The sequence below is a fragment of the Balaenoptera physalus genome (genome assembly GCF_965194825.1).
Source record: "Balaenoptera physalus genome assembly, chromosome: 3".
NCBI classification, from domain to species: Eukaryota; Metazoa; Chordata; class Mammalia; order Artiodactyla; family Balaenopteridae; genus Balaenoptera; species Balaenoptera physalus.
The window spans coordinates 113,368,853-113,392,720 of NC_138890.1; the positions used below are offsets into that span (position 1 = coordinate 113,368,853).

A 23,868-nucleotide genomic window follows, 5' to 3' on the forward strand; every position below is an offset into this window, starting at 1 on the left:
CACCTGCCCTGGCGGCCTATGAACCCGAGCCCTTCTGCCAAGTTCTCGTAGGCAGGTGGACTCTCCTGTGGGGCTAGATCCACGGAGCAGCCGAGCCCCAGGGGCGTACTGATCCCTACTCCAAAACAGACCCTCTTTCGTACCACCATTAGCCACCGAAACTGACCCCTGTGCAACTTGCTGCCTTGACAGCAGGGCCACAGATACTGCCAAAGCCATCCTTTATGTCATTTATGTCTAAACTTGAATCATGTGGCTCCAGACCCCATTACAGGCAACGTCAGTAGCGGCGTGATAAGAGAGGTGGACCCGGCCACCCTGCATCTGGCAGTGCTGGCTGTCGTCAGTCAGCAGTCTGCCCCCCCCTCAGCCGGCTCACCAGGGACAGCCTTCTTGCTAAGGCTCTTTCGGCTGCAAGGGAGAAGCAGGAACAGCCCGCAGAGCGGCAGCAGTGTTCAGACAGTGAGGAAGACTTGGCTACTGCGGTTACTTTATCCTCTGGCCCATCAGGCATGGACAAGCCCAAGCCTGAAAGCCAGTCTCCGTGAGAACTCTGCTTCAATCTCAGGTGAAAAAAAGGTACCTTCCCCGACCCAGCCTCCAGCAAATGGGGAAATGGTCTCATCCTGAACTGACCTAAAAACTACTTTCCCTTACAAACCGCATTTAAATTAAGAGACCTGTGAGGAAGCTCTGTATTTCACTTTTTCCAAAGACAGACCAGCTTGTGAGAACAAAAGACAGAAGAAGGTCTTAGCAAATCACAGTTGATAACCAACTCTGCCGGAAGTGTAGGGAAGACTCCTTTGTTATCTCATCAAAGAAATGTTCATTATTATAACATGTAGTCAACAACAGAAGCCGACTGGATTGAGAAGACATCAATACTACTACCATTACAGGCTGTACTGTGTTATACTCACGGGAATTGAGGGGAAGGTTCTGGGAATATTTGGGGCAAAGAACATCCCCAATTTGCCTGACCACATCCAGTGAAGTGTGTGTGGTAAAATATTTAAGACGTGGAAGGTAGTCAAAGTGCAAAGATTTTCCATTCAGATGGGATATATATATATATATATATATATATATATATATATATATATAAAACTATGAATTACTATGGTAATCCATGTTCCTTATAGTATATCTCTTTGTTCTTACTTCAGTCTAGAAAGATTTCACACAGACAGTACCTACCAGTTACTATTGTTGAATATAAGTTCATAGGCTTTGGAAATGGACTTCTTTGTGGTAGGTGAGCAATGGCTAATTAACAAAATACACCAAAAATACACTCCCGGAACACAGAGAATTAGTTTAGGTGAAGATACTCACAGCAACAAGGCTGTTTAAACCACATACGGATTTATTTTAACATAACATCCTCCTTGCACACGAGAGAAGATGACAGAGATCATGGATAACATTTTTCATCTATTTAAAATACCGTGCTTTTATTTTAAGTACTTCTTTACCCTGAAGATTAACTGACAGCAACTCAGAAAGCATCATGGAGCTACTGGAAATGAATTTTGAGTCCTCTGAAGCAACAGATCCCTCCCTCCTCCCCACCCCCTCCACAAACCTTCCCTCCCACCTTGCATATGCTTTCAGCACTGGACTCAATTAAAAGGGAACCACGTGTTCTCGACAATTTGGCTAAAAAGGCTAAAGAACTCCATAAAACAACATGAAAGAAATAACACATCCTTCTCTGATACAGAAGTTCTCAAAAGTGCTACCCACAGGCCACTTGTGTGAGACTCACCTGAAGGTGCTTATTTAAAAGACGGTATCACACCAAGACGCACTGACTTAGGGAGCTGGGAATCCACATTCTTAAGAAGCTGCCCAGTGTATCCTCAAGACGCTGGCAGGCAAGGACCACTGATTTACCATAAATTGCCATGTGTCTGCACTCAGCTGCTGGCCCCTACTCACCGGGTGGGCTCCCATGTCCTGCTGCAGCTGTGGCAATTGCAAAAGCAGAAGCAGGCGAAACAGAGCAGTGGGAGTTGTCGGCGGTCTGTCCTGGTTATTTCAAAAGAATGGAAATGGCATGGTGAGGCAGTTGGATAATATTACGTAACAAAAATTCTCATTTTCATTCCAGCACTGGATGAATGCAAATACCCTGCATTGTCCTTATTAATAGGCAAATAACAAGATTCTATGTTCGCAAGTCCATTCTAGGTGTAGCCCCAAGAGAAGTGAAAGCATACGTCTGCACAAAAACTTATACGTGAACATCCATAGCAGCATTATTCATAACAGCCAAAAAAGTAAAAACCACCAAATGTCCACCAACTGGTGAAATGATAAACCAAATCAAAAATTCTCATACAAGGGAATATCATTTAGCCACAAAAAGGAATGAAGTACTAATACATACTACAACATAAATGTACCTTGAAAACATCATGCTAAGTGAAAGTCAGTCATAAAGAGTCACACATTGTATGATCCCATTTACATTAAATGTCCAGATTAGGTAAATCCATAGAGACAGAGAGTAAATTAGTGGTTTCCAGGGGCTGGGAGGGAGATGGGAATGGGCAGTGACTACTAATGAGTACATGGTCCCTTGGTGGGGGAGGTGATGAAAATGTTCTGGAATGAGATGTAGTTATGGCTGCCCAGCCTTGTGAATATATAAAAACCACTGAACTGTATATTTTAAAAGGGTGAATCTTATGGTATGTGAATTTTCTCTCAATATAAAAAATATTTTTAAAAAATATTCTACATTTTACTGACGGAATTTTCTTCTCAAAATACCTTTAGAAGCAGAGATGGGTTCTTAAATCGAAGGATGCACTCAGCACCTTTTTGTAGCCCCTCTCACTCAGATACTTACACGCAACATTTGATAATATTGCTGACAACCTCACTGTTTTTCTCACTCAGGCTTTTAGTGAAGATAGTTCGCTGTGATTCTGTGATTTTTGATTAGTTTGCCCCTAAAGTTATATAGTCATGCTTAAAATAAATAAGAGGGGAAGCAAAGAGCTGCTTAATGTGCCCAAGCATGAAAGCACAGAACAGCTGTACCCTCTCCTTCAGCAGTAGCCTGAAAACATTTGTGAAACAAGGTGGCAAGTAGGCAGATGAACAGGCAAAATTCAGCTACACAGTGAGAAAATGTGTGATACTGTCCCCATTTGGACCCACCATATTATCACAGATTTTGGTTTTCTTCCTGTATCACTGGGATTTAGTCAGATCAGGGAAGAAACAAAGGACTTAGTTAATCCACAAACAGGATGAGGATTTCCAAACGATGTTTATATAAATTTAAAAAAATTTTAAATGAATATAAACATACGAAAGAGACTATACTAAAACAGAGCTCTAATAATAGTAAGCAAGTGGACAGCATTTAACTCTTGGCTTGGTAAAGTTTTGCTTTCATAGGCTTTGGCCCCAAACTCTTACAGGTTTAATGAACTCAAGGGAGTCTGTGCACGTGGCAATGGTCAAAGAAGTTGCCAAGGCTTGGACTGACCAAGGCTCTAAGAAGAGTAAAGAGATTTGGCTAATTCCATAGTAGTCCTATAACAAGCCAGGGAATCTAGCTTGTTACCTTGGTTTTTCAGAACTACCCAAATGTCAGGGTGACCCATGACTGACCAGGAGCCCCAAAGGGCTAATATCCATCAAGGCAAATCTGCTGACAACAGCCTGACCCAGACTAATGAAATGACCATTTGGAGCCACGCACTCTATCTTTTGCTAAACTGCCTTACTTAAAGCAGGAGTATGAGAGTCAGAAAACGTCTACGTTTTACATGGGTTACTTAGGGTGAATCTGGTTTCATAATTGAATAATTTTCCCTTCCAACTTGAAATAATTGGCTTGAGGAGAAAAGAAGAAAACATTTCTAAAACAACTGTAATTTGGATACATTTATTTGAGCAAGGAGGAGATAAAAGATTTCTGTCTTTTGCTCTGACAGTCTTCCCTCCAATTAGAAAACATTTGGTATATTCTAAAACAAATTATGGGATAATGTTTTATAATTTTCATAACTAGAGAAAAGATACCAGATTCTGCCACTAGCAATAATGAAGGTTGGAGTCCCATGCAACTGGACTTTATTTTAGTTGAAACAGTGTTCTTAATAAGGTCCCCCCCAACCCTGACAATTTTGTGTCCCAGATGAACCTATTGAACACAGACTATCCTGGGATTCATGGTAAGGTATCAGAGTCTGGGAACATTTTGGTAAAACCAGCACTGAAATTCAATCAACTAGCAACTAAGAACAGGCTATTCAATTCAGGTTACTCCACACAAAGTGCCACGCAATGATGGGGCCAAATAAATATTGGTTATACTAATGACATACGCTCTAATCATTTATTTTCCACTACTTGGTCCTACAGTAACATTTGCTTCCCATTACTTTTCATAACCGAGACTAAAAATATTCGGGGAGTGAAACAGTAAGGCAAACAAAAGATTCAGGAGCTAGAATCATCCCTCGCTTGTGTGTTTCTGAGTCCCTTTCCGAGCGCTCACCTCCGGGCTGGCGGTAGCGGAGGTGCCGAGGAGTTGAGGGTGACCTGCAAGGTGAAAGTTCGGTGGCATCTGCCGCGGGGGAGCTTTCCACTCCTGCTCGGTCCACCGGCGCAGACTCCAGCACTGCTGCTTTAAAACATCATGAATTTTAACAACCAGGCCATGAATTCAAGAGCTTCTTGTCAGTATCATGCATGGAAACACAAAAGTTCATTATGGATAATAAGCATTTCATGTTAGTCTATATTTGTAAAGGACTTTATCATGAAATCGAGTCACTCTTCCTGGCGGAATGTTAACGACACAAAGTCTAACTGTGGCTCACCTCCACACCGGTCTTGCTGACCCAGCTGAGCCTGGTTGACCCTCCCAAGCCCCTTTTGTTCAACACAACAGATGTTACTGATAAAAAGAAGAGGATATGCAGTGGCTTCCCCGCCCTCCAGAATGTTTCTGCCTTCTTGGAGTGGGAAAAGAGGGACTTTTTCCAGATGGTAAATGAAAATTGGGACTTCATTAGTACTTTGCCTGGGTTGCTCCCTTAAGACAATTAAAGTTTGAATCTTTACCATAAGGAGCCCCCCTGCCTAAGGATCTACAGCTCTACTGTCCAAAATGGTAACACGAGCCAAAAGTGGCTATGTAAATTGAAATGTAAACTAAATTTAAGTGAATATTTCACTTCCTCACTTGCACTGGCCACACTTCAAGTGCTCAGTAGCCACGTGTGGTTAGTGGCTACAGTACTGAACAGCATTTCCATCCTCCCAGAAAGTTCTATTGGGTAGCCCTGTCCTAGAGCTACAGATCAGCAGGAAGCAAGTGGAAATTTTTACAATGAACAGTTGAGAGATTTTTAAGATAATTTGCGCCTCTTCACTGCAGCTAACATCCCATGAGTAAAAGAAACAATCCAGAGTCACATTTAGGCTATTACCACACTTCTCGCACTAGCTTATTAACGAGGTAAAATTACAACTTTGTGTGTGTTCTTTTCAGGAAAAGCACTACAAAAATTTCATAAATTTCCAACCACTCTTCCATTTCTTTTTCCTTGGGCTTTGCATCAACCGATAAAAGCTGTGTCACCTCCACTAGTTTTCCATTTACCCCTGTCAGCAGAACTACTCTCAACTCAACTCCCTTTACCATTCCATTCAAGATTTCACTCAACAAACTTGACAAAATCCCTAATGACTTCACATAGAGCCATTTTTGCACTTGCATGTGATTTACTCCCTTAGAAATATGGCCCCAAGTCAGCTCTTTTGAAAAACAAAGGGGCCAGGGAAGGGAAATGGTTAGAATCTTTCCTCGAATGACATAATTACAGTCAAGCTGGCAATGATGCAGGATGGAGACATAAAAATCAGTGCTTAGCTGTTAGTTTTATTATTTTCTAAATAACTCTCTCAAAATGCAGTAATAGAAGGCATCTGCTTTGCAAGAGCAAGCAGAATATCAAATGTATGTCTTTGGTCTGATTCAACCATTCATTCCTCTTAGGCAAATGAGCAAATCATTTAGTCAGCAATTACACCGAACCCAAAAAACTTCCCAGCGAGAGAGCTGGACAGGCCCCGAAAGTCCACTGAAAGAACAGGAAAGCACAGAATAACACTGTAAGCAAACGGGCACCTACAGAGAGGAGAAACCATGCCAGCATTGGGGGGGGAGGGGGCAAAGAAGCGTTTCCTTCTGGCAGGTTCACTTTCAGTTAAGTTCCATGCAAAGCAGCTTTGCCTGCAGAACGAGTGGGCAGATGTGGGCTCAAAACAAATGCTAAAATTGGGAGCACTTTCAGCCCACAGGCAGGCAATTTTCAAACTAAGAATATAGAAACAGACACTAGTGATGTGGGTCGTGCAGCGATGCTTAGACTGCTTGCACAGCCATGGCCCAAGAGAACGCTGATGGGGTAAGAGACCCAAACACAGTGAGTGAGCTGCCCCATGGCTCTCCTTTCTTGCCTGCTGTCGGTTATGTTTTTTGTTGAGATCTCACCATTGGGTGGAATCTGGATGTGAGCTGGGCTGATATTTGTGCTTTTTAGAAGGACCCAGGATAGCAGAAGGTGGGGACTTCGTGGTAGGAAGAAAGAGGGGCACTAATAAATGTTGGGTGAGCCTGGAACAGATCTGGGGACCGGGTGGGGGTGAAACCAATTGCATTATTTTTCCCTCCGAAGTTCACAGTCTCGCTCATTTTGAGGGATATTTCCTATTTCTCTCCTTTCCCTTCACGTCATTTGAAGTTCTCTTGCCAGGAAATATTGCAAGGCTGGCATTATAACTGCAATGACAATAAAACTGGACAAAGGCTACTAGCATTTTTCAAAGAGGGTACCCTGAAACTGTCTAGCTGGACAGCAGTAAGAGAGACCCATGACCTCAGTATGGAGCTAATGGTGAAGCTGATCTTGTGCAATGAGGTTTGTGGAGTTGCATCCTGAGGTGAAAAGCAGAAACTGTACAAACTCTTGGCACAGGGTTTCTTATTCAAGTCTGCCAGCTGTCTTAAGTGTTACCATTATGCAAAGCACACGCAAACATCTTTCAAATTAAAGACAGATCATTGTCTCCCTTTACTTTGCCAACTGGAATTTTCAAGACTAGATAGCAGAGTTAATACGGCAGCACTCTTGGCTTCTGTAGACATTATGTGCATGTGCACGCATGCGCACACACACACACACACACACACACAACTTGTCAGGCTGACACTGAAGTAAAGTGTTTCATCCATGACTTTTCTAGAACTATTCATGATCAGTATTGCCTATATACCAATGCAAAATAAAAGGAAAAACTAGATCTATAATTCCTTTGTTTCACCTTTTCAGAAAAATGCCAAAGAGCTCCCTAGACCCCAGTATAATTCTAAGCTTTCTATTGAGTGTCTCCTTTATGAGGATCCACAGGATAAATTATTCTCAAGTCTCAGGAGCAAGAAAAGATGTGCCTGCACACCAATCTATTCTTAGCTTTCAATATGAATCACATAACTGATTACATTCAGAACCAAAATCAGAGTGACTTTAGGAACTGCAGAGGACCACACAGTACTCATCTGTTCACTAACCATACCCACGGTCTCATACAATTTTCCTCCATTGCCTGATTTCCTTATCTATTTTAGTTTTAATCCTGTGTACCATGTGCCTCTTTGAACTACCATCTTAAATACTTTCAAGAACAAGATGGGAAGTAAATACATTAAAAATAATCAGAAGACAGCTACAGAAAGAGAAAAAAAATCAAGATGCAAAGAGGTGGCCAAAACCAAAGTGTTTAAATAGAAGGATTGCTGGAGGGGGGCGGAAATCATGGTAAAAATGAGAGATAAAGGGGGACGTATTAGTGGGTAGACGTGACTAAGACACACGGGGCAGAGGAGCGGGCATCTCTGGAGATGAAGTTGGCTCTAATGGGCTTCAACAAGTGCCATGGGCCACACATGGACACAACCCTGGAATGTCCCCACCCCCCCACAGTGAGAGGAGCTCTGTATTTAACCTTGACCTAGGAACTGCAAAATCATATTTCTACCCCGTGAACCATGTGGATAAACTGACCCTTGAAATTCTAACTGCAAATCATCTGTCTGGGGAAAATCCAGTGGAGAAACACAGAGGCATTAAGCTCTCAACTTTGGCTATTTCTCTAATGTGAGAAAGAACCTACTATTTCTGCCACACCATTATTCATGGACCCTCTCCATCTGCTGGGCCCTGGTCAGAAATGATCCGAGCTGCTACGTAACAAGCTCTCTAGTTGATGCTAGCTGTGCCCACAACGATCCCTGATCCCACCTCTGCCCAACACCTACACTGACAAGTCTTTGCAGCCTTTGTCAGTGTCCTTCCCTGGGAGCTTGATCTGGTTCTTTTTCATTTATCTTGGTCTCCCCAAGTCTAACCTTTTTCCAGCTTATCATTTCTGGGGAAAAACTACTGATTCCTACCAGTGATCACACCTCTATCTGAGACAGCAGGCCAAACAGATGTTGCGATATGGCATTGGACCATCGCTATGCACTTTGGGCTTGGACTTCAAAGACCAGAACTAGGGAACTTGGGGACCACTGTGGAACAATCCATGTGTAAGTTATAAAGTGTAAGAATTAATTAAGATGGGTAATGGGAAGCTTGACTGAGGATCTTTAGAACTATGACAAGTACTCAGTCTATAATGCAGAAAGGAATAGATTTTTCGTTTGCTCCTCTATTCAAGAAAAAAGTTAATATCTATAGTACTAAGCATTAGCCAAATTAAAATGCAATCTCTGGGAAATTTCAAAAATGGAGAAAGATTCTCACCATACTCCTGTTAGGAGGCCACTATCAAAAGAAAGAAAATATTAAGTGTTGGCAAGGATGCAGAGAAATTGGAACCCTGTACACTGTTGATGGGAATGTAAATGGTGTAAGCACTATCAAAAACAAAACTTTCCTCAAAAAATTAAAAATAGAATTACCATATGATCTAGCAATCTCACTTTTGGGTATATATGCAAAAGAATTGAAAGCAAGATCTTGAAGAGATAACTGCATACACATGTACACTGCAGTATTATTCACAGTAGGCAAGAGATGAAAGCAACCCAAATGTCCATCAATAGAGGAATGGATAAAGAAAATATGGAGTACATATACAATGGAATATTGCTCAGCCTTAAGAAAGAAGAAAATCCTGGCACATGTTACAGCATGGATGAACCTTGAGGACATTATGCTACGTGAAATAAGCCAGTCACAAAAAGGCAAATACTGTGTGATGTCACTTACATGAGGCATACAAAATAGTCAAACTTGGGACTTGCCTGGTGGTGCAGTGGTTAAGAATCCACCTGCCAACGCAGGGGACATGGGTTCGAGCCCTGGTCCGGGAAGATCCCACATGCCGCGGAGCAACTAAGCCCGTGTGCCACAACGAATGAGACTGCGCTCTAGAGCCCACACTCTAGAGCCCGTGAGCCACAACTACTGAGACCGCATGCCACAACTACTGAAGTTTGAGTGCCACAACTACTGAAGTCTGCGCGCCTAGGGCCCGTGCTCAGCAACAAGACAAGCCATCACAATGAGAAGCCCACACACTGCAACGAAGAGTAGCCCCTGCTCACCACAACTAGAGAAAGCCCACACGCAGCAACGAAGACCCAACGCAGCCAAAAATAAATAAATAAAAATTTTTTAAAAAGTAGTCAAACTCATAGAAACAGAAAGAAGATGGTGGTTGCCAAGGGCTGGGGGCAGGGAGAAATGCGGAGTTGTTCAATGGGTATAGAGTTTCAGTTTTGCAAGATGAAAAAGTTCTAAGTATGTATTGCACAACAATGTGAATATACTTAACACCACTGAACTGTACACTTAATGGCTAAGATGGCCAAAAAGAAGGAGGAGGAAGAGGAGGATTCTTCAGGAGAGTTTAAAAACGTTTACTAGATGCTAGAAAGCCCCAGGAAGACTAGTAGCAGGGTTTCCTCTACAGAGCTGCACATGGCGTCAAACCTGGACAAACGCTGCCCCTTCAGAAGCATTGGTCACTCCTGCTCTCAGAAATGGGTTTCACCACTGGGGGTTACCATCAGCCCTTTGCTCATAGGTTCTCTTTGCCCATAAGTTTGCCTGTTTCCTCTGTCCAAGTGAGACAGGAAGGAAAAGGGCAGAGCACAACCCTTAAAAGAATGACACAACCATGAAGAAGAACAGGATACCACAAAAAACAGAACCTACTAAGCCCAAGATGGTGGAAGATTCGACTCCCAGGAGACCTTGAGCCTCATTATACACTCATTGTAATGCATTAACATACTAAATGACACACCCACCAGTGCCATGACAGTTCCGAGGCTGACCATAAAAGGCCAAAAAGTGGGCGGTGGCCCAATTCCTGGAAATCTCTGCTCCTTCCCCAAAGTAGCTGGAATAATCCTCCCACTCGTTAGCCTATGAAATTACCCAGCCCATAAAAACTAACAGCCCCAACACCAGGGGCCACCTCTGTCGCCTTCTGTCTATGAAGTGTGTATCTCTCTAAATAAACCTGCCTTCACTTTACTATGGCTCACTCTTGAATTCTTTCCTGCGCGTAGCCAAGGACCCTCACTTGGTGGCCTGTCCCAGGGACTCACTCGAGACCTGGGACGTGACCATCCTCTGGTGCCCTATTTTTTCCCCACAACACAACCTATTTATCCATTTTTCTTGGCTCATGTCAATGACACTTCCTGATTCTGCTCAAACATTATCTTCCCCGCTTTTCACCTTCTGGAGCACTCCATCTACACCTCTTGTACCATCTGCCCTTATACTTATGTTTTGTCCACCTTCTCCAGGGAACTATATATAAGGGGCCTGGGAACCATCTTATTTACCATTATGGACCCTGTAGCACAGCAACCTGCACAGAGAAGGTGGTCACACAATGACTCCTGAACAGACCTTACCGTGTTCTCATCCCAGCCTCAGGGGCAATCAAACCAAAGCCTCAGAGTCACAAATGTCTGGCACTAAAATGCTTATTCCTAAAGCTCTCCTAACTCAAAATAACATGAGAAACCAGACTTACCTCCAGATTTCCCCTCTCCTATTTAATACAATCCAGTAAAGGAGGGGGAAAGAACTTTCCATATTCTGGAAAGTTCCTGTGCTTCCCAGGGCGCTCTGGCCCAGAGGAGAGGTTTGAGATAAGCCTCCCAAAGTCATTCCCACCATGGAGATTCCCAAGCACTGGCCTGGATCAAACCCCAGATGCACCTGTCACCTTGTGCATCACCTCATTATTCCCAAGAAAAATCTATCCTGATTCTACTAAAGCTTGTTGTTCTAATGGCTTTTTAATTATCTTTCCCCCTTTCATCCTCCTTAGTTGCTAACGTGTCAATTTCAAGAATTTCTTGTTTAAAAGGGTGATCCTTTTGACGATGACAACCACTCCAGTTAAAATTCCATTAAGTACTTCACTCAGAAAGCTTATTTAAGTGATGTGAGCTAGAAACTACATAGACTCTTGAAGCAGGTAGAAAAGCAGGGGTCTATGCTTCCATCTGGGTGATCCTCCTTAAAATCTGGACACTTTGTCTGACTTACTGCCCAATTTTTTATTATGCTATCAGTAAAGAAATCAGTTACTATATAGTAAAAAAAAAAAAGCTGTTTGCTAACTTGGCCGTGAAATCTTTTTTATTTTCATCACAGAAACACTGGATTATAAAAGAACAAGGATCACCTCCTCCAACCCCTATGTTGTACCAAGCTGAGGAGGGTAGGGAGATGTGCCACAGGAATCCTTGATTAGTCCCCTGAGTGTTCTGCTTGATTTATTCATTTAACAAAAATTTACTACCTGCCAGGCACTGGCCAAGGCACTGACAGTACAGAGGTGAACAAGACAGACAAAGTTGCTGATCTCATGAGCTTATATGGGAAGACTGTCCAGGCAGAGGGATAAACAAGTGCAAAGGCCCTGAGGCAGAAATGACCCAGGTGTTTCCTGAGACACAAAAAAGGAAATCAATGTGACTGTAGCCTAGCAGATGAGGGAGCGTGGCAGGAGCAGGGGTTAAAGAGAGAGACAGCATCCAAGTCTCATAGGATCTGAAGGCCTTGGGAAGACAAATGTGCTTTATTCTAAGTGTGATAGGAAGTCATTAGAGAATCTAGTCAGGAAACCAGATGATCTAATTCACATTTTTAAAAACCACTTTGGCTGTGTCATGGACAATGAACACTGCCTCAGACTTAACTTTTCTCCCTATATCTCTGTTGTAATAGGGAGCATTGCCTTGGAAACTAAACCGAAGAAGTCATCTTAATGACCTAGCTTCCAGGCTAGGTCGTCACATTAGCAGGGAAAGGATGGAAGCAGTACAGGTGCTTAAGGTAGACACTGGAGGAGGGGAAGGCTCTGAGGCTCAAGGTCATGGACGAGCGTGCCCGCAACCTATCTCTATGCCAAATATCATGCTATGCTCTTTAGCCAACCAGCCTTAATTCCACCAAGAACCTTCCAGTGATAAGCCTTTAGATGACACCATTCTTCCACAGACAACTGACTGCAATTAGCCTTTTATCATAGAAGGCGGCTAACCTTGCTCTCCTTCCACAAAGGCTAGAGGGAACTACAGGAATTTTCCCTTCTAACTAGCCATTGTATTCATTCTACTTTCTATGCAGAAGTAGGAAAGTTGTAAAGAAAGGAAACTAGGGCTCCAGAAGGAATGGTGGGGAAACAGGGGGCCAGCAAATGCGGGGTATGGCAGCCGGATAATACCTCTTTGAATACTTCGTTTTAGCTTGTTACACAGATCCACGCGGGGGTTATCTACATGCTCTTCTACAGATCCTGGGCTTTGTTCTGGAGAAGAAAGGCCTCGGCTAAGATCCAGCGGTACTTTACCAGTGTGTGGTGGTGGGGATGCAGCAGGGCTGTGAGTGGTGGTGGGGCTGCTGGACGCCGAGGAGGCGGTCAGGTCCAACGCTCCTATCCTTGAGTTCAAGGGAGAAGTCAAGGACAACTTTCTGGCCCTCACGGGGGAGGACGTTCTGGACACAGCCAGTGGTGGCGGGGAAGAGAATTTGCGACACAGGCGCGGGGATTTGCCATCCACCAAGTGTTCACCTCTGCTATTCTGGCTGGTAGCGAAAAACAATTCCAACGACCTAAAAATAAGAGCAAACGCTATTAACAGATTGTAGCCAAGTGAAAATGAGTCCCCTGATGTCATTCCGGAACATGCTCCCTACATTAAAAGGCCACAATATCATCACACTTCTGTTGCTGGATTCACCTTCATTTAAATGCTGCATGTATACCACACACTTGCCAAAGGAACACAGACACTATTTAGGCTTAGTCTAATCCCCTGCTACTAAACTGTGGTCCAAAGACAAGTTACACTGGTAACGGGCTCCACTCCAGACCTACTGAATCAGGGCCTGCAATTTAACAGAAAAGGAGAAGGAAAAGCCCCAAACAATAGAGTTATCTTCCAAATATTCACAGAGCAAGCAAAGGCCACTTGGAAACTTCAGCTGCTTCCCTCGGGAACTATCTGTGACCTCGACTCCCGCCCCCCCCTTCTACTGGCGGGGCCTGGCAAGTTCAAAGGCAAGCCAGTGCCCTGCAGGGCAGGGCTGCCCATCTGCACGGAGATCCAGGGACCAGGTGGGCCACACTTTCATCACAGGCTAGTGCCGGGCCTACCTGACGGGGATAGAGGTGAAAGGCCTCTTGTATATGTCAGAAAGCTTCCCCAGCACCACGGCTGCCGTCGTGAAAATCCGATAGGTGTGCAGAAAGGTATTCAGGAAATCGATACTAAGAAACCGCAGGTCTGTCAATCGCTCCAAGAGGCGCTCCACGCTGGCATAACGGATCTGGGGCACTTTGCAGGAGTTGAGTGTTTTACTGAAGCAAATGTCAGTGTCATCCTTGTGAAGACGGGCATCAGACCTACGCACAAGGCAGAAACATGAGGACAAAACCAGGGCGCGGCTGCCTCTCAGCCCCTGAGTATCTCAATATTTGTAAATATACACTCGTGTCGGGGCTTCCCCTTACATTTGATGAAAGATGTGATACACATTACATAAAACAAAGCAGGGCTGTGAAAACATCAAACGTGCCATTATAATTTAGGAAGTTCAGAATTAATTGTGGAGACGTTAATAATTCATTTCACTCTGTGAATTCCTTCTGCAGGGGAGGAAAAATAATTCTCCCTCTACCCTCCTGAGTTGTTGGCTGAGACCCTGTGATAAAAGACAGATTAACAAGAGAAAAATAAACAAGTTTATTAACATGTATACCTCACGTATACATGGGAGATAACCAGGGGAAAATGAGAAACTCACAGAGGTGGCTTAGAACTCAGACTTAAATACCATCTTACAGGGAAACGGAGGTGGGGGGTATGTAGGCCTCTCAGGGGAGAGTAAATGATTTTTAGGAAAGATGAATGAACCCTTAGAATAGATGGAAGGTATGATAGTTTGTGACAGTTTGCCTGGGTGTGAAGTCGACATCTAGTCTCTCCTGTGACAACTGTCAATCTTCCATGGTTGGTGAAACTCCTGGGAAGGGGATTTACGACAACTGAGTTCCTTTTGGAGAATCTGTCTTTAGGCAGATAAGAAGAATTCAGAAAAATCCTCTCTCTGCATTTGCTGTTTTTCAAGTGCCTATAGCTCAACATAATCAATATGCCACAGTGGCATATTATAGGGTGGCATATTCTGCTACCCTTCACTTCTTTCTCTGGTTCAATCATGTTTTATTAGGAAATTAAAGCCAAAGCCCTATTTAGGAGGGGCATTGCTTATGCCCTCAAATCAGAATATCAGAAGTGTGATTAAAAAGTAGCAGGTGACGTTCTCCCCACAGAGGGGTGGGGAGGAAGAGGAGACCCAAATATCACTGCTGTTATCCGTGGTTATTTCTTTTTCTCACTTCTAATTTTGTACATCTGTGCTTTCCCCCTTTTTTCTTGATTAAACTAATAGATTATATTATTAGGTATTTCCCCTCTGGAACCAGCTCTTTGATTGATCAATTCTACTGTTTTTCTATATTTTAATTTATTAATTTCCATTCTTATCTTAGTTATTTCCTTCCTACACTTTCCTACAGTTGATTTTGTCATTCTTTTTCTAACTTCTTGAATGTTAGAATGTTAAGAATGCTTAATCCGTTTCATTCTTTCTGGCTGATAAATGCATTTAAGGCCAACCATTTTCTGAATACAATTTAATCCATAAATTGTGTGAAATGTTGGGTTTTCCTTACATTTTCAATATTCTGCAGTGTTAAAAATGTCTTCATAAAAAAAGTAATGGCTGTAATACAGGCAGTCAACTCTTCTAAAGATTCCCCCTGAACAGTACCCACCTGCCCACCTGCAATGCTGGGCTTTTCTCATTCTCTAAAACCTCCCACCTGGCTGCACCTCAACCCATCACCCCGAGGCCCTTGCACTGGAAGCCTGCGGCAGCCTCTCCAAGTGGACAGCAAACCGGAGGGAAGATTCACACAGCAGCCCTCAAGATCCTTGGCTGTGCTCAGAGCCCTCAGCCCATGGTGCACCTTTGTCAGAAAGGGCAAAAGAAGCCGGCATAGAGGCCAAGTTCATAAGATGAAAAGCTTGGAAGCTGAGGCTGAATCCAAGTGGGGCTCAAAGAAATGCATACCTTCGCTAGGACTGCCCGTAGCCTTCACATTCCCATCTGAGACCCCATGTCCCCCTTCATGGCAGCACCTCAGAACAGACAGTCAGTGAAGTCCTGGATTTCACCACTTGATTAAAGGATACAGTACAGGGCCAGTGATGTTCAGTGAGGCAGCTGCTGCTAAGAATCAGCTGGCTTGTTGTGAGTGCCCTTCATTAGCCCTTTCAGCACTTCAAGGGATTTTAAGTTATATATTTATTTTCTTTGGGATAAAAAGAAATCAATAGCTTCCTTAGCTTGCTCTTGGAAACGTTCCACCCCAAAGTAAGCTCAGTGCAGATGGAAGGGCTTCATTTGCAGGCTTGAAAGAGCATTTTAAATGAGTAGCTTACTTCTGGTGAGGAACTAAGGGTGGCCTGTTAGTTTTAGTCACACCACGGATCTCAAAAATACATAAGTGCATCTTCTGAGATTCTTGAAAATAGCACGGCTCTTTTTTGCACTTAGTATGTGACCCTCAACCAACTTTACTTTTCTGGTTCTTAATCTTTCTCATTTGTTGAAAGACCTTAGAAACTTTTATGAATCAACCAGTCTGTCTAGAGAACGGCTAATCGAGGTAATCACTTTTTCTCCCACCATTTTCCTACCTACAATCTCTATTTTCTAAGAAAACTGAGGGCAACTATTATTAAAAGAAAGCAAGCGTTAGCCTATATACATAAAGCATAAAACATCACTTAAAGGGATATAATCACCTAATAAATGTCTTGATTCTGCATTCTATTCGTAGTTTTGAGCTTTGCATCTTTTGACTATAATTACTTTAACCAAACACTAGGAGGAAAAAATATATTGTAGCCAACATGAAATTGAAACTGACTAATTGCACCACTGTCCTTCAAAATTATGATTACATTTTCATTTTAAGTAAAGAAAAGAAATTAAATATTATGAAATTATTTAATTTTCTTTTATTACATTGAACAAAATCTTAATTTCCTAAGGGACCCTCAAGAAGATACAATGCGTTACTTAAGCCTCCTATGATAATAACAACTCCTTTTTGGTAAACACTTAAAAAAGTAATTTTGAGACATCAAACCCAAATCACCTATTGTAATTAGTAAGTTTTAAAAGGAACTGAGTGCCTGCAAAGTAATGCCATTAGGGTAGAATAATTTTTTTTTTTAACTCTGTAAAACGTCTTTTTTTTTTTTTTTTTCTCGTTGCATGTAGCCAGAGAGATGTGCAAGGAGGCAAGAATACAGAATTTAGGGTAGAACAGTGCCATGGAGGAGACTATCAGAAGGAACAGAGATTGCAAAATCATCCTCTTTTCTCTGACTGAGGAGAACCAGGCTCAATGAAGCAGGGGAAAATAGAAGGAAGAAAGATGTGAAATACATGAAACTCTGCCTTGGGAATATATCTAGTGGAGTACAGATGGGCATCCAAACATGTGTGGCTCCAATAGGAAATCCCTACAGCCCGCGATACAGGCTTCTGTTCTCCCAGGAGAGCGGTTCCAACTCATTGCAGTGACCCTCGCTGTGCACCCAGACGCAGGAAAGTCTTGGTCTGTACAGGAGGCAATTATATCAATACAAATGAGACTGGACATGGGCATTAGTCAAACTGCCATCACAGAGGAAAGAAGATGCATTCAGGCTCCAGCCGTAACTTGATCAGGCACAAAACTACAGTTTTTCTCTGTACTAATTTTTAAAGTGAACATAATGCATACATAGTGGGTGTGCAGCTGCCCGAAGGTTTAGGAGCTTATAACTTGGCCACCAAGTCCAACTTATTCTCATTCTAAAGCAGACTGGACTTTCATGGCTGTCTAAGCTTCACGAAAGTACTCTTAATAAGGAATTAAGATAATATATATTATTTTGTGAAATATTAAAATAAGAATACTATGGAAGAAAACTAACCTGGTGATGTGAACTTAAAAATTAAGTCATAATTTGAAACTTTTGACTTAATATTCCATACTCGGTTTTAATTTTAGTATCGTACATTTTTAACTGACCTGTTTTTTTCAAACTATATTAAATTAAAAACCTAGAAAACTGAATGCTAAAGGAATCTTTGCCCGAGAGTTTTAAAATGACCCTACGCAAAATGTTTTAAAATTTGACTAGCAATTTAAAACAGTATCATCCTTTTATATTTTTTCTAATTATGGCACTAGTATAATGTACTCTGCCTTCATCTGATACAATAATTAATAAGTTTTAAAGTTTATACCATTGGAATGATGCTAATTATAATTAATACCTATCAGAAGAGAAAAGTTGATGTTGTTTCTTTGTCTTAAACAGCTCAGACCTAAAAAAAGTCCACATAAAAAGGCATGGAAGTCAAACATTTTCTTAGTTTCATGTAACTTTTTTGGAAAGATATAACAGGACTGCTTTTAAAAATACATTTTATTCTTAGAATTTGGACTGCAAATAACCAAGAAAATGAGAGTAGGGAACGATTTGGTTAGCTTGAAAATCCTCCCAAAACAACTTTTGAATTTGGAAACAAAAAAGTATGTAGAGACAAAAGCATTAATATAGAGAGTTATGGCACACAGTTATTGATATAACTTCTCATTTTAAAACTATAGTTTCCTTAGTGATCATATTAAATTATAGGATTTGCTTTTTTTTGTTTGTATGTTTTTGTTTTTTCCAGTGTTGATCACTTTCTTTTTTTTTAACATCTTCATTGGAGTATAATTGCTTTACAGTGTTGTGTTAGTTTCTGCTGTATAACAAAGTATATAACAAAGTGTATAACAAAGTGAATCAGCTATATGTATACATATATCCCCATATCCCCTCACTCTTGCGTCTCCCTCCCATCCTCCCTATCCCACCCCTCTAGGTGGTCACCAAGCACCGAGCTGATCTCCCTGTGCTATGCAGCTGCTTCCCACTAGCTATCTATCTTACATTTGGTAGTGTATATATGTCAATGCTACTCTCTCACTTCGTCCCAGCTTCCCCTTCCCCCTCCCTGTGTCCTCAAGTCCATTCTCTAGGATTTGCTTTGTTAACAAAACATACAGAGAGCAGGATGGCAGGCCTGGGCAATAGCCTCTGGGACAAATCCATATATAGGCTGTGGGTAAATGGTACCATGGAAAAGCCAGTTAATTCATGTTGAGTGTCTTCAAAATCTAAATGTATCTCTACAACCAAATCTGACTAATATGATTCACACCCACTGAGAAGACAGCAAAAGAATCTGCCAAACTTTTGTCCACCCTCTGACACATCTGGCTATCACTTTACCTATTGAACTTGAAATTTTTAAAAATACTTTTTATTTTATATTGGAGTATAGTTGATTAACAATGCTGTGATAGTTTCAGGTGCACAGCAAAGTGACCCAGCTACATATATACATGTATCCATTCTCCTTCAAACTCCCCTCCTACCTAGGTTGTTACATAATACAAAGCAGCGTACCCTGTGCTATATATGGTCCTTGTTGGCCATCCACTCTAAACACAGCAGTGTGTACATGTCTATCCCAAACTTCCAATCTCTCCCTTCTCCCCACCCTTCCCCCCTGGTAACCATAAGTTCGTTCTCTAAGTCTATGAGTCTGTTTCTGTTTTGTAAATAAGTTCATTTGTATCATTTCTTTTTAGGTTCCGCATGTAAGCGATACCATACCATAAGATATTTCTCTTTCTCTGTCTTACTTCACTCAGCATGACAATCTCTAGGTCCATCCATTGAACCTGAAAATTTTGATAGGCTTTTTGTACTGAGGAAGGCATCTGAACAGTATGAAAAACTATTTTTCTATGCTGTGAGTCAATAAACTATGAATCTGAAAAACCATTGTGATAGTCTTATTATTTATAATGGCATATCATGAATGATCAATCACATTACTGTCAAACATATTCAGAGTAGGAAGCAGAATCCTACTGAAACAATATTTTATTCACAGTTTTACATTCTCTACCAAGTTGATCCTGATTAAAATGTAAGAGAAAGGATTATCACACTTACTTAATCATATGTGGCACAGAAACTTTGGAATTTTCTTCAAACACTATAGTCATTAAACCATTACACCGTATGTTGTCCACACACTGTGAAATTAAAAAATAGACAGTTAAAACCCACACGTAAACCTAGGCAGAGCATATATTCCCAGAATTATTTATAATCACAAAACAATTTAGTTTCTCATTTGTGCACATATGTACACACGCGCGCACACACACACACAGAGGCAGGGAAACATTACACATTGATGAACAGATTCAATATCCAAATACCAAAACTGTGCACCTGGCAAATGCCTGAGGATGGATATAAGGGCTACATTTTCCTAGAATGTGTTTCCCAAGGATTCTGAGCACAATGTCACATCGGCACAATTCTCTGGCAGTCCCAGCACTACTTGAGAAGTTTACACCTCTAGTGAGGTATAAACTGCCTCTGCTATATTCATTCTCTGCCCTAGGGGGTGGTATGGGGCAGGCAGAGTAGAAATGGTGGCTTGCTTGGATGGAATTCATCTTCTCTCTCACTAGTAAGCTCTGTGCCTGCTTCTCGGTGCTTTTTGCCAATAAATTCCCACATTTTACTAGCTTCTCTAGCAGTTTCTACTGGCACCGTGTTAGTTTGGTGAGGATGTATTGTATAATTTCTCCTGCTTCTGGCACACATCAAGCCCTGTTCATCTCCTTTCTCTTTTCTTTCAGGAAATTTTGCTAATTTTCTCTACCTTCTTTATTTATATCTATGCCTTATCAATTCAAAATTTCCCTTTGCAATTACTTTGGGTTAGAGAAGGATTTATTCTGAATTATACGTATTCTTTTTAAACAAAACAGAAAATGAAAAAAAGATTTAAACAATCTTTAAAATCAGAAATCACTTTTAGTTACTAGGATACCATGTAGTACTTTATGACTGTAATTAAATGGTGTGAAGAAGCTGATTGCCAAGCGATTTCACAGAGCTCTTGAACTCAGGGTTTATCCTAAACCCCAGTGTTTAATAAAAGAATGAATATGCATATAAGAAACTTTGGGTCACTGGCATCCCCTAACTATTGATCCCTTACTTAGCATATCAGCCATTTTCATGCTTGTTTTTCCTTAAAAATTTGTTTCCTCATGTCTTATGCCATTATTTCAATGACCAGGTATAGAGGATCTCAACTTCCGGGAATAAAGTAGAATATTTTAAAGTTCCCCTCAATTCATTTCTCGAAGCACCTGGAATTTGGAGTTATCTTTTTATATGAATAATTATGGTTATCTAACTACAAATTAGGTTACATGTGCTTACATGTGAGTTTATACTATATCTTATTCCCATAGGTGGATTACAAAAATACATACAGTAAGACAAAGTCAAAATTAGTAAGAAAATTAGAGAGGATTTGGATAAAGGGTGGAAAATAATAAGATGAAGGCTGGGCTCAATCCACCACATGTACTTTATGTTGAGAAGTCCCAAACACTTGCTATACGTGGTCCCCAAAATTAGCTGAGCTATGGAGCAACCAACTCAAAGGGGGCCACATGATGAGCTACAAAATTCATGGTTTAATAGAAGCTCAATTCACCCTAGTCTGAGTCCAGAGGAGAATTATCTCATGGGTTCTCATAAAGAAAACACTGAATAATGTCGTGAACATTATCCTCAACGACATCCTTAAAGTAATCACAGTTTTGACCAAACCATTTCTTATAAACTCCCTCAACACTGGATAAAGAGTACAGTTCCAAACTAACCACTCTGTGGCGGGCCCCAAAGAATGGGGGCCTGCCTTTGCTCGTCTGGTTCCAAGCACAGATTTCACACTCTTCAGAAAAGGGTATGCATAGGCTGCTCTTCTTTAGGCTAAATAAATGCTGCTCCTCCTATCAGTTTTGAGCAGCAGGAAGTTGGACATGGTATTCTTCCATAAGTCCTGAAACTGCAATATCCTAAGTTAGTATCCAGTTGTATGGAGTCAATGTTTCCACCAGTGAGCCAAGCTACCAGTAGGTGGGGTATCCTCTTAGGCCTCAAAACAGCCACAGGACCTCAAAGGGAGAGCTCTCAGTCAGGGCTAGATGAAAAGAGACGCCAATGACTCCATTTCTAAGCATGAAAAACAGGGGAAAACGAAGAGATGAGGCTGGCAGGTGTGTGCGTTTATAATGGAGAAGACCGTAAGAGAGAGGGGGCCCGGGTTTGATCCCTGGTCAGGGAACTAAATCCCACATGCATGCTGCAACTAGGAGTTCTCATGCCACAACTAAGGAGCCCACCTGCTGCAACTAAGACACGGCACAACAAAATAAATAAATATTTTTTAAAAAGATGAATAAGGTAAACTACTTTAAATTCACTTTCCTAATTCCAGTGGGAAAATGGATTAACATTATCCCTGTTCTTATGAAACTATGAGTGTGGGGTTTGGAGGAATGGGGGAAAAGATTGTATGGGGACAGATACTGCACGCAGACAGGGAAAGGAAGGAGGGGTTAAGTGATCCTTCACCCCAGGGACGTTTCTAGCTATTCCTTAGACTTTTCACTCTCACTGTTTCTGAGCAGAATGGGGATGCCACTTGGGCAACCAACACAGGGAGTGGGAGGGCAGAGATGGTGCTTGGTAAGAATTGTGGCAAGTAAATAGTGTTCCTTCAGTTTCCTTTAACAGTCTAAGCAATAATATAGTTACACAGACAACAGCCTTAGCATGACTTAGGGCTATAGTTTTCATGTTTCGATTTTCCATTTGGTTCTTTGACTGATCAGCCTGGTCCTTTTTACACGGTGATCTATTCTTTTCTTTCCTCCCTTCTTCCTTTCCTCCCTTCCTCCCTTCCTTCCTTTCATAGCTTTATTATATTTTAAACATTCTTTTTCACAGTCTTTTCTAAGTTATCACTCTATTATCTGAAGTTCCAGCAGTGCTAATTCTACTGCTCACTATGTCTTCTGACTCTCGCTCTTGATAGATCGTTTGCTCACAAGATTTGTAATTTTTGATTTTGAGCACCTTGTCATGAGCCCTGAACTGTTGAGGTGTTGCTAATGCAGTGACTTTGTGTTTGCTTCTACCAAGCATTTTGGGTTAGCAACAGTCCAAATATTGTTTTTGCATTCATTTCTCAGTTTGGAATTTTCACACCATGTGACTATTGTAACTCTGAATTTCAAATCCATAGGCCAGAAACACATTTGTTTTTCTCAAAGGAGCTTTTTAAAAATTCAGAACCCAAGGGGCTTCCCTGGGGGCGCAGTGGTTAAGAATCCGCCTGCCAATGCAGGGGACACAGGATAGAGCCCTGGTCCGGGAAGATCCCACACGCCGAGGAGCAACAAAGCCCGTGCGCCACAACTACTGAGCCCGTGTGCCACAACTACTGAAGCCCACACGCCTAGAGCCTGTGCTCCGCAACAAAACAAGCCACCGCAATGAGAAGCCCGCGCACCGCAACAAAGAGGAGTAGCCCCCGCTCGCCACAACTAGAGAAAGCCCGTGTGCAGCAACGAAGACCCAAGGCAGCCAAAAATTAATCAATTAATTAATTAATTAATTAATTAAAAGAAAATTCAGAACCCAAGACAAAGACAAACTTCCTTATGTCTTCCCTGGCCTAATGGGTTTTTTGAGTTCTTATTTCATGGAGGGGGCAGCCTTTCAATGCCCAGGCTTCAAACAAGGATCTCAATTCCTTTTAGGGGCCCAAGGCTAACCCTCGCTCCTTTTGTTAATACCCCTCAGGCGTGGGACCAATATCCAAACTAAAATCATTCCCAAGTCTCTGTGTCTTCAGTTTACATGCTGTCTACCCTGACTTTAAGTTCCCTTGTTATTTCCGGCAACTAGAGATTTCCCTTTATATCTGTGAATACCACCAATGTACTAAATTTTTTTATTATACTGATTTTATGTATTAAACATTTCTTGTTTGTAGCTAGAAGGGATCTAAATCGGTGCAGTCCTCCACACTGCCAGAATTGAAACTTGGGATAAGTGTTTTAGATCCAAAAGAGAAGATTTATGTGACCACTTTTGAACATCTTATTATCCAATGTCAGATCTCATTCATAAATCTTTCTGATTCATTGTGTTAAGTATTAAAATTACTTTCAGCAGGAAGAAAAAGAAATTTTCACTTACACTCAAGTTTCAGGAGAAGA

The 23,868-nt window shown here is 41.7% G+C and overlaps 1 protein-coding gene across 5 annotated transcripts in view; it reads right to left on the bottom strand.

Annotated features, from left to right (window-relative positions):
• RASGRF2 (Ras protein specific guanine nucleotide releasing factor 2) overlaps positions 1 to 23,868 on the bottom strand; it is a gene marked incomplete at its 5' end in the record, with an annotated part of 237,048 nt that overhangs the window by 95,584 nt on the left and 117,596 nt on the right. Inside the window, 5 exons of one of the 5 annotated variants that reach the window (XM_082458029.1) lie at positions 1,945 to 2,034; positions 4,526 to 4,651; positions 12,928 to 13,190; positions 13,735 to 13,983; positions 19,721 to 19,803. In XM_082458029.1, the coding sequence (XP_082314155.1) occupies positions 1,945 to 2,034; positions 4,526 to 4,651; positions 12,928 to 13,190; positions 13,735 to 13,983; positions 19,721 to 19,803 (811 nt within the window). Of the gene's footprint in view, positions 1 to 1,944; positions 2,035 to 4,525; positions 4,655 to 12,801; positions 13,191 to 13,734; positions 13,984 to 19,720; positions 19,804 to 23,868 lie in introns of all 5 variants that reach the window. The other 4 variants (XM_082458028.1, XM_082458027.1, XM_082458026.1 and 1 more) reach the window with 4 other exon arrangements.